The sequence below is a fragment of the Sturnus vulgaris genome, chromosome 18, assembly GCF_052056855.1.
Source record: "Sturnus vulgaris isolate bStuVul1 chromosome 18, bStuVul1.hap1, whole genome shotgun sequence".
Taxonomy (NCBI): Eukaryota; Metazoa; Chordata; class Aves; order Passeriformes; family Sturnidae; genus Sturnus; species Sturnus vulgaris.
Window position 1 is genome coordinate 4747858 of NC_142260.1, and position 9332 is coordinate 4757189.

General features: G+C 61.3%; 3 protein-coding genes across 6 annotated transcripts; 1 reads left to right on the forward strand and 2 right to left on the reverse strand.

Annotated features, from left to right (window-relative positions):
- The first annotated feature begins 4144 nt into the window (after positions 1–4144).
- On the forward strand, positions 4145–6926 carry BTBD18 (BTB domain containing 18). The gene is made up of 3 exons (XM_088175703.1): positions 4145–4299; positions 4587–4723; positions 4858–6926. Exons 1-3 carry the CDS (start codon positions 4145–4147, stop codon positions 5679–5681), a joined length of 1116 nt encoding a protein of 371 aa, XP_088031829.1. The 3' UTR covers positions 5682–6926.
- On the reverse strand, positions 5761–6957 carry SELENOH (selenoprotein H). Of its 4 annotated transcripts, none has more exons than XM_014878788.2 (5): positions 6898–6957; positions 6407–6559; positions 6185–6330; positions 6001–6114; positions 5761–5937 (listed from the first exon to the last, which is right to left on the reverse strand). In XM_014878788.2, exons 2-4 carry the CDS (start codon positions 6556–6558, stop codon positions 6014–6016), a joined length of 399 nt encoding a protein of 132 aa, XP_014734274.1. In that variant the 5' UTR covers position 6559; positions 6898–6957; the 3' UTR covers positions 5761–5937; positions 6001–6013. The 4 variants fall into 4 exon arrangements, with proteins under 4 accessions (XP_014734274.1, XP_088031835.1, XP_088031834.1 ...); XM_088175709.1 differs by having other exon boundaries at positions 6407–6619; positions 6898–6941; XM_088175708.1 differs by having other exon boundaries at positions 5761–6114; positions 6898–6956.
- Positions 6958–7090: 133 nt separating this feature from the next.
- TMX2 (thioredoxin related transmembrane protein 2) lies at positions 7091–9329 on the reverse strand. Its single transcript, XM_014878775.2, has 8 exons — positions 9083–9329; positions 8592–8652; positions 8349–8462; positions 8138–8214; positions 7957–8063; positions 7804–7869; positions 7566–7695; positions 7091–7461 (listed from the first exon to the last, which is right to left on the reverse strand). The coding sequence occupies exons 1-8, from the start codon at positions 9269–9271 to the stop codon at positions 7321–7323; spliced, it is 885 nt and encodes a 294-aa protein (XP_014734261.2). The 5' UTR covers positions 9272–9329; the 3' UTR covers positions 7091–7320.
- Between the last annotated feature and the right edge of the window lie 3 nt (positions 9330–9332).

A 9332-nucleotide genomic window follows, 5' to 3' on the forward strand; every position in this document is an offset into this window, starting at 1 on the left:
TCTCTGGGACACTCCTGGAGTAGAGTCTCCTCCGGCTGTCCCTCTGGAGCGGCGGGAAAACACGTTACCGTGTCCAGGGTGGAACTTGCCCAGAAGCAAGATTCCATGGCAGGATGGGCTGCACTACGTCCCCGGGAGGTCACCCGGTCCTGTCTGGGTCCCATCTGTGGCGGGACACCAGCCGCAGGTCATCCTCAGTCATGGAAGGGTTCCCCTTCCCTGGGAGGCAAGGAAGTAACGCCGGGCCAGCCCCATCGCCTGTTCCGGGCTGCTCACCTGGGAGAAGTCCAGGTCCCGCGAAGGTGACGATTTTCTGCCTGGTGCGCACGGGGGAGAACCCTGCCTGTTGCTGACTGCCAAACTCTTAGCGAGATAATGACAGAGGAAAAGAGTTGAGGACGGTTTTGGGTGGGACAGGTAATTCCTGGGGTAAATACGCACTGGGAGGCAGGGAGGATGCGATAACAGCCTGCGGATGGAGGTGTGAGGGAGGTGATCCCGAGCTGGGTGGGGGTTGCTAAAGGTTGTGAAGAAAGGTGTAATGAGGCGAAGTGGGATTTGATGTATACAAAGGGCACATCTAGGGAGATGATCAGGGCGTGGGACCCCCAAACCCTCCCTGATGTTTGGTTTGTAAAACAGACCATCCAACCAGCTGGCAGCAAAAGGAGAGCTGGTACACCGCTCCCAGGGAAGAGATGGCCTCTCCATTCCACAGCGAGTGAGACCTTCTCTCTGCATGCTTTCATCCTCCTTGTCACCCAAAACGAGCAAGCTGGATCCCCTCTCAGCCTTGTGCTTCGAGTGAGAACTGCTCACAGATTAGAAATAATCCCCATCTTCCCTCCCTTCCTCTTGGCCCACATAAGGAGGAAGGTGGGTGCATCCCGAGTCTCGAGGACAAGGAGGGAGAAGAGGAGCTCTCAAAATTCCTTCTGGGAAGGAGAGTCCTTGCCCCCCTGACACCTCCCAAGGGACAGCTCTCCCTCAGGGAAAAGACATCACAAACACTTTGCTCCTCCATCCCAGCACCAGTGACACATCCTTAGAGGCCTCTGCCTGAGCAGTTGGGGCAGCAGGGTCTCAGAGGTTCATGCGTGGTCCCGGCACAGTCACACCCTCCCTCTGCCCTCTTCAAAGACTAAAGGTGCTGGCGCTCTTACAAACACGGCTCTGACACCGGGCGGGTGCCTCCTGTCCTCAGGATGGAGCTGCACAGGGTTTATCCAGGCACCGGCCCTGCCCTAGCCCTACCCTAGCCCTGCCCCAGCAGCTGGAACACCCAGCAGTGCATGCTTACTTTGGAAGGCAGGCTGGACCCTGATCCTCCAGCTTCAGCTCACTCTGCAGCAGATCACGCTCTTGTTTCATTATAACTCCTGGGGCAGAGGAGTCTGTCCCACTGCGTCCTGGGAAGAGGAGAGATGTGTTACTAGCATGAGAAAGTTTCCCCTCTTTTACAGTAATTGCTTATAATAACATCTTGCACATCCCCTTTCATCCTGCAGCTGATGCCTTTCCCAGATGAGACACCCAGAAGTGCAGCTGCCACCGGAACAGAGCAAGACAATTTGTTTACAAGGCAGGCCTGCGCTCTCGGCAGCCGAGGGCAGGAGGAAGGGGAGGCTGTCGTCTCTGGGTCGGCACAGGCAGCTCAGGGGGATGGCTTGCATTGTTCCAGGTCAGGATAACGAGGCCCTTCCGAAGCCCCTTTCCTATGGGAATCCCGACAGGTTGTTGTCCCTCCCTGCACGAGGGGAAGTGCGGCACCAGGGGAATGAAAGGACTCATCCGTCCAACGGCGGTGCTGAAAGGGAAGAAGGAGGGAAGCAGGGCCTGATGGAGCTTTCCAGCTCCAACTGGAAGACACCAGGTCACAAAGCAAGCCCAGAGCCCAACCTGACACCTTCCCAGTGCAGCTCCACGTGCTTGGTGTTGTCCCTCCTTCCCACTAGCCTCCCACTGTGCTTGAGCTCTTCGATGCCCACAGACCATCCTGCTTTCAGCCTGGCTGCATCCCATCGTGCCCTCAGACTGTCAAATTCCTGCTACGTCTTTTGCCCAAATGTGCACGTGGCCGAAGTGAATTCTCCTTCCCTCCCAGCCCCACAAGGATCTATTGCCACTTACAGTCTCTCCTTCTTCTCTCCTTTCCCAGCCTCAGATCTTGCCCTCATCCATCCCTTTTGCCACTGCACAGGGTTCAAGGTCCCTCTGGAGAGCAGGGACTCAGAGGCAGGTCCTGCCTTGCAACACAGGCAAAGGGGACATAGCTGAAAATGATCCTGGCTTGAGACTGGAGATGGGAATTTCCTTTCTCTTGCAGAAACTGGCTCAGAAACTGCTGATGTGAGGGCTTGGGAGACACTGGAAAGATGGGATTTGTCCTGTGAGGAGGCCTCTCCTCCTGTCAATAGCAGAGGGAGCCTGAACAGCCAGCATAGTTTAGGCCTTGCCTTCCCTTCTGCTGTGAATCCCACCAGGAGATAAGCCCTGCTGGACATTCCCAACCCTCTGAGTCACCCAGGGCTGTGCCCAGCCACGCACCAAGGGTCAAGGACACCAGTTGTGCTGCAGGTCTGCAGCCTCTGAACACCTGAAAGTGGACAGAAATATTCAGGGTCGGACATGTTTCACAGTGAAAACTACAATCCCATACTTTTTTTCCAGGAAAATCTGGCAGCAGAAATGGTGTTTAGAGAGAGGGGTCAATGGAATAAAAGGCTGCTAGTGATTTTTCCACTCTATGTTATTTGGCCTTGAATACTAGTGAAAATGACACTTATAAAAGGCCTCTTTTGTGTACCTACAATGGGAGTGGCTGCTGGGGTGCCAGTTCGAGTATCAGTGAATTTTAAGGGCAGACAAGGCCACTGGTGGTGGGGGGAGCAGCGCTGCAGCTGTAGGGGTACAGTGGAGTGGGGGCTTTGCCTGACAGGGATTAGTGCTGAAACATCAAAACCCCAGCCCTGCTGGCTGTGGAATGTGGCTGCCTCTGTCCCAGTATTGTCCCACTCACTGTCACAGGGCACTCCATGGCATCTGGATCCATGCACTCCCAGTGAAGTCAGGCTTTCCAGGCAACAACTCCGATCATTGTAATTCCAAAGGATTGCAAGGGGTGGGGGAGGAAACATCTCTATTTTCCTTCTATTTTTATGAGCATATGATAGCACTTTGATACGAAATTACTTGTTTTGCTGCATCCCTTGGTATTCCGGGCTGGGCTCCAAGCCACCCGGGGGCAGTGACAGACTGCCAGTGACCTCAAAGGCCGCTGGCCCAGGCCCGGCACCAGCTACTTTCCTTCTTGGTTTGTGTCCATTTTGCACACAGCAAAAACAGAGAGGAAAAACCACCCTCACATGTCCAACCAGATGAAAATCCCTCTGCAAGACCACATTTGAAGACTTTGTAGATTTAAACTCCATGGCGACACTCAGGCTCCTGTCCTTCTGCAGCTCCTGGAACTTCCACCCACTTGGGTTGTTTGTAGGAAGAGCCACTGTCTCCAGGCGATGGGGATGGATTATAATCTTTGTTCGTGCATGTGGAGTGACTGACGCAGATGTCTGTACAATGGGTGCTTTATAAAGTGACAAAATACTTTCAAACTAAGTGGGCAGCATTGCTTGCTTGAAGGATGACTTCCAAAGTAGCATCAATCCTCCCCTTCAGAAGCTTGGGGCACGAAAACACTGTTTCTCACATGCGAGGGCACAGCGGAGTCTGAAAATCCAAACCAAGGTGCATCACTTGGGCTCTGAGCTGCTCCAGACAGCACTTTCCTCATTATCGACCTCGCTTTCTTCAGTGCCACCACTGCAGTGACCATGAGCAGCCCTAGCCTGGCTGTCGTGTCCGTGGCCCGATGAGGATGAGGGAAGGATGAGGGACAGCCCAGGTGGCCACACCCAGGCGCAGGCGCCATCACACGACAAAACACGAGCCGTGCCTCCAGCACCTGGGCAGAGCAGAGGCACTGCAGCTGAGGGAGGACTGCGGGAAGGGGTCGGTCAGAGCAGGCGGGTCTGCGCCGAGCACCGCTGCCGGCGCCCTTCGGTGCCGCCATCCCGGCCCGGCCGCGCTGCTCCCGCCGAGCCGCCATTGGCTGCTGCGCTGCGATTGGCGGCGGGGCGGGACAATGGGCGGGGTGAGGCCGCCGCGCCACGTGAGGCCGCGGGCGCGAGGCGAGGGTACCCAAGGCCCCGATCCCGGTCACCACCCTTCGCGTCCGCGCCGCGAGCTCGGGGCGCACCTCCGGAGCTCTTCGGCGGCGGCCCGAGCCCCTCTCGGCAGGTACGCGGCGAGCCCGGGGCGGGCGGCGGAGGAGGCCGGGCCGCCTCAGGCTGCGGCCGCCTCACAGCGGCTGCTGTGGCGCCCCCTGGCGGACGCGCGGATGCCGGCGCGGCGGGGCCGGGAAGGGGTCAGGCGAACACCAGGACAGCGCGGGAACAGCGCTGCCGGACATGAGCACACGAGGCTCTGCAAGCATCGGCCCCACCACATCCCGTTTGGGACAGCCCGAAGAGGGCAGGCAGGCGCTGGTCCCCGAGTCCCCAGCACGGTGCTGTCTGTCCCTGCAGGACGGCCATGGCTTCTCCCCCAGCCACCCCGCAGCTTCTGTACCGCAGCACCCGCCTGCTGCGCACGGCCTTCCAGCACCTCCACCAGCAGCAACAGCGAGCCGACGTCTTCTGCGACGTGGTCCTGTACGCTGAAGGTGAGCGCGCAGCATTGCCGAGGGAGGGGCCAGCGCGCCTGGGGAGCTGCGGGCAGGGTCTCTGCAACCCTCTAGGAACGACTGGGGTGAGCAGGAAGGGCTGCAGGACAGTGACAGCCACTGTTGTTTTGCAGGCGAGGCAGTGGTGGCCCACTGCAGTGTTCTCTCCGTCTGCAGCCCCTTCTTCATGGAGCAGCTGGGCCGGGAGCTGCCCCCCCAGGGTTGCAGGGTGGTGCTGGAGCTGGCAGGGCTGAAGATTGGGGTGCTGCGCAAGCTGGTGCACTTCTTCTACACTGCTGAGCTGGAGGTCACGCACGAGGAGGTGCACGAGGTGCTGGCAGCTGCCCGCCGCCTCCGTGTCACCGAGCTTGAGTCGCTGCAGCTCTGGGGAGGACGCCTGGTGAGAATGGGACCTCGGCGGCAGCTCGACCGCTCCTGCCTGCATTCCACTCAGGAAGTCTCCACCATAGTGGCACATGACACAGCTAAGCCGGGCAGTGCCAGCGCTGGGGTGTCCCCTCAGAGAAAGCCACACTCTCTGGAGCGCACACACCCCAGCCCCATCGGGCGGATGAGGCTGCGGAAGGTGAAGAGCTGGGGGTGCTGGGAGGTGGTACGGGAGGTGCAGCCACCTCCCGTGCCTCCGGCAGTGCCCACTCCAGTGGGTGATGTGGGGGTGACAGAAGCACAGCCCCCCCAGGATGTGGATGCACAGGAGCAGGTGAGTGAGTGCTCCCCACCCCAGCAGCCCCCCAGTGCAAAAGGGATGCAGCAGCATGGGGACTCCCCTGTGTCCCAGCAGGGCTGCCAGCAGGCAGTACCCCCAGGGACCTCCGGAAGTGACACTGAGGAGGAGGTGGATGTGGGGACAGGGGAGCTATTCCTGCCCCCTGGCACAATCTGCCTCTGGCCCTGTCCCTCGTCTGAGTCAGAAGAGGAAGTGGATGTCCTCACCTAGGGGGGCTGGCTCTGCCTCTCCCCCCAATACTGCCTGCAGCCCTTGGGCTGTGTATCCTTGAAATAAAGGGCTGGAGCTGTGCTGTGAAGTACTAAACTTTATTGGGCACAGTGGGGACAACGGGGTATGGAAAGAACCAGGGGTCTGGCAATGGCAGAGCTGCAGCATCAGGGACGGGACTGGGGCTGGCAGGTGCCCCCCACTTGGTCTCGCCTCTTCATGGACGCTCATGCCGCCTGCGCCGGTCCTGGCTCGGCTGTGGAGAGAGGGAAGTTGGTCCCTGTTGGTCCCATCCCATCGTAGTCCCATCGCCGCTCACCTGGCCAACACCTCTATGCCAAGCTGCTCTTCAGGGCTTCCACTACGGTCTCTGGCTGAGGGAACTTCAGCTTGCGGGGGGGGCCCTTCCTGATACCGCTCCACAGCTCCACGGCTGCAGAGATAAGGGGTATTATAGTATCAGGGGTGCCGGGGCCCCCACCACCCCCCAGCCCAGCACTTACTGCTGCCGTCCTCCTTCACCAGAGACACCTCGAAGCTGTTCCTGCGCGGCGGCCGGGGGTTGATGTCCACGGGGAGGTGGGCCATGGCCCCGCGCAGGGCCTCGCTCACCGCCGCCGCGTTGCGCCCGAACACGCGTCAGCTCTTGCTGTGGGGACACGGCGGTCAGCGGCTCGGGGGGAACCTAAGACCCTCACACCACCCCCGGCACCTCGGCTGCTCACCAGTGCTCGATGACCACACGGGGGCCGATGTCCCCGGGGCTACTCTCGTCTTGGGCCTGGGCCCGCGCCCGCTTCTGCGGGGCTCCCGCTGTCTCCGGTGCCTCGGCCGCCGCTCGCTGCTGGGCTCCGCGCTTCCTCCCGCGGGGAGCCATCCTGGGAAAGCGGAGGCGGTGGGGCCTACGCCGGAGCAGGAAGCGGGCTCCAGGAATGCCGCTTTGGGGTGAGAAGGGATCTCAGGTACCCCGCCGTCAGGGCAGTGAAAGGTGTCCCTATGGGGACACTGCTGTGGGAGAGGGCCAGGAGGCCAGGAGTGGCCAGTCCCTGGCGATACGCCATTGGGGAAAATGAGGGTGCGCGCCGGGATGCTGCTGCGGAGGGCGGGAAGCGGCTCCCCAGGGATCCTGTCACAGTGTGTGTGGCTGGGGAGAGTAGGGACCCTGGAGAAGGGAGGGGACAAACGCGGGGCCTGGACCGGCCGCGCCGCCTCCTACCTGCCGCTGGCCACGTGCCGGGAGCGCGCACTGCCGGGGAGGCGGAGCCGGAAGGGGCGGAGCCGAAGAGAGCACCGGAGCCCCCCCGGTGGGCTCTAGTTCCGCCCGCGCCGCCCCAGCCAATCAGAGCGCGGGAACTCTACAGGGTCCCCGCCCCCATACGCGGTCCGGCACCACGGACACGGGACACGGGCACGGCACGGATCATTTATTGTCAGCGATGGATGAGAGCGAACGTTAACCGAGGCGGGGCCCCTCCTACCGCCCTGCCCGCACGGGGCCGGGGGGCACCGCTGCTTTCCCGGGGCTCAGCTGGGACAAGTCCCCACGGAGAGCGGCTCCGGGCAGGGCCGGGCGGGCCCGCGGGGCCAGTGCCACCAGGGTGATGGTGACATAGTGATGGGCGACAGTACAGGGCAGCTTCTACTTGTCCTTCTTGGTCTCCTCCTGAGACACAGCCGCTGGCGTGGAGGGGGGCTCCTCAGGCCCTTCCTCCCGCGGCTTGGACTGCTTCTTGGCCTTCTGGTAGAGCTCGTTGAGATTGAACTCCCGGATCACATTCTCCTGTGGTCAAGAGGTAGCATCAGCACCACTGGGACCTCGTGCTTTCCCCTTCTTCCCAGGCACAGGCTGGGCAAGGGAACAGAGAGGTGGAGGGTCCCACCCACCTCAGAGAAGGTCCAGGACACAGCCCGGCCCTTCTTGTCGATCTGCGGTCGCCGCATGATCTCTGTCCCACCCTGGAAGAGGATGAGGGTTGGCAGCTGCTTGGTGAGAGGCGAGGTGCTGACCTTGTACCTGCGTCAGGACAAGCCAACAGTGACCCTCGGGCAGCCTGAGAGGGCTGGAGGGTCACAGGGACTGTCCCAGAGTGGGCCCTGCTTGCCCAGGCTGTATTCTGCATACCTGGTGCTGACGTCCGTGTACCGGCCAACATCCACCTTCCCAAACTGGAGTCCTGAGCAGTTGTACCTGGGCAGGATGGGGACACATGGCTGCGAGGGACGCAGGGGAACACAGGACCCGTTACCCACCAAGATCCCACTGAGTGGCACTCACTTGAGAGAGAGGTCAGCAAAGATGGGGGCAAAGGACTGGCACTCACTGGACCAGTTGGCAAAGAACTCAACAATCCACGTCACTCGCTTGTCCCTCTCCAGCTCCTCCTGCCACAGGGGCATGGGGTTAGGGGGTGGTGGGCAGAACCCCCCAAAACCCCCAGGGCTAGGGAGATACTCACATCAATGGTCTTGTCACTGAAGTACTTGATGTATTCAGGGCCCATGTAAAGGGGTGGCTTGCAGGTCATCAGGAACACTGCAATGACAGCACCCTGAGTCCCCCAGTGCCAGGAGAGCCAGGCTGGGCCTGGGATAGAGCTCCTCTACCCCAGAGCAGCGAGAGGGAGCCTGGACAAGAAGAATCTAGGGCAGGAAGACATTCAGGCTCACCTATGCAGAGCGTGACGTAAAGGAGCCCCATGCGGATGTCAAGGCGGAAGAACAGGATGGTGTTGGCCACTTTGCTGAACATAAAGATATTCCCTATGTGCTGCTCCACGGTGACTGCAATGCAGAGACAGGAATAAGGGATGGTGCCAGATTCCCCCAGGAGGCTGGGGGTAACTTCAGGAAGGGCTGGATCTGGTCCTCCAGATGCCACCCGACCCAGCCCCCCATGTCCCCTTGACTCACTGGAGCGCCGGTTCTTCATCATGACAATGGCGCTGAGGAACATGAGGATCTCCACCTCCCTCTGGCACAGAGAAGGAACAGCATGAGCTGCAAGTGCCCAGGACACCTTGGAGCCACGCCTGTCCTGGCCTGGCACAAGGACTAGTGGCCATGACAGGCCCTACGGCCCCAAGACCCTGCCAGAGATCAGACCCTCCATCCCTCCTGGGAGAGAACAGCGAGGAGAGGGGCTGCCCCGCGGCGACGGGCTCGACCCGTGCCTGGGGGGGACCTCTCGGCTGTAGGGCGACACTGCGGAGCAAGCCCAGGGGCTACTGGGCATCTCCTCCCTCAGCCGGGCCGGGGTGCTGTGTGAGCAGGAGGGGAGCCAGGACAGGGCCGGGGTGCGGGGACAGGCCCGAGAACAGGCCAGGGATGTGGGGACAGGTCGGGGGTGTGGGGACAGCGCCAGGGACAGGCCGGTGGTATGGGAACAGGCCGCGCCGCCTCACCCAGTCAAAGTCACACGGGTTGCCATCCTCCCGCTGCGAGGGCAGCCCACGGCAGAGCGGCGGGACCTTGCGTACGATCAGGAAGGCGGCGGCGAGCAGCGCGGAAAGCGGGTAGTAGGGCCGGGCGAGCCATCGGCAGAGCCCAGGCAGCCCCCACAGAAGCGCCAGCAGCGGCGCCACCACCGCCATCTTCCCTCCGCCCCGCTCACTGCCGTGGGGGTGGAGCCTCCCCGAGCCGTCCAATGGCGAC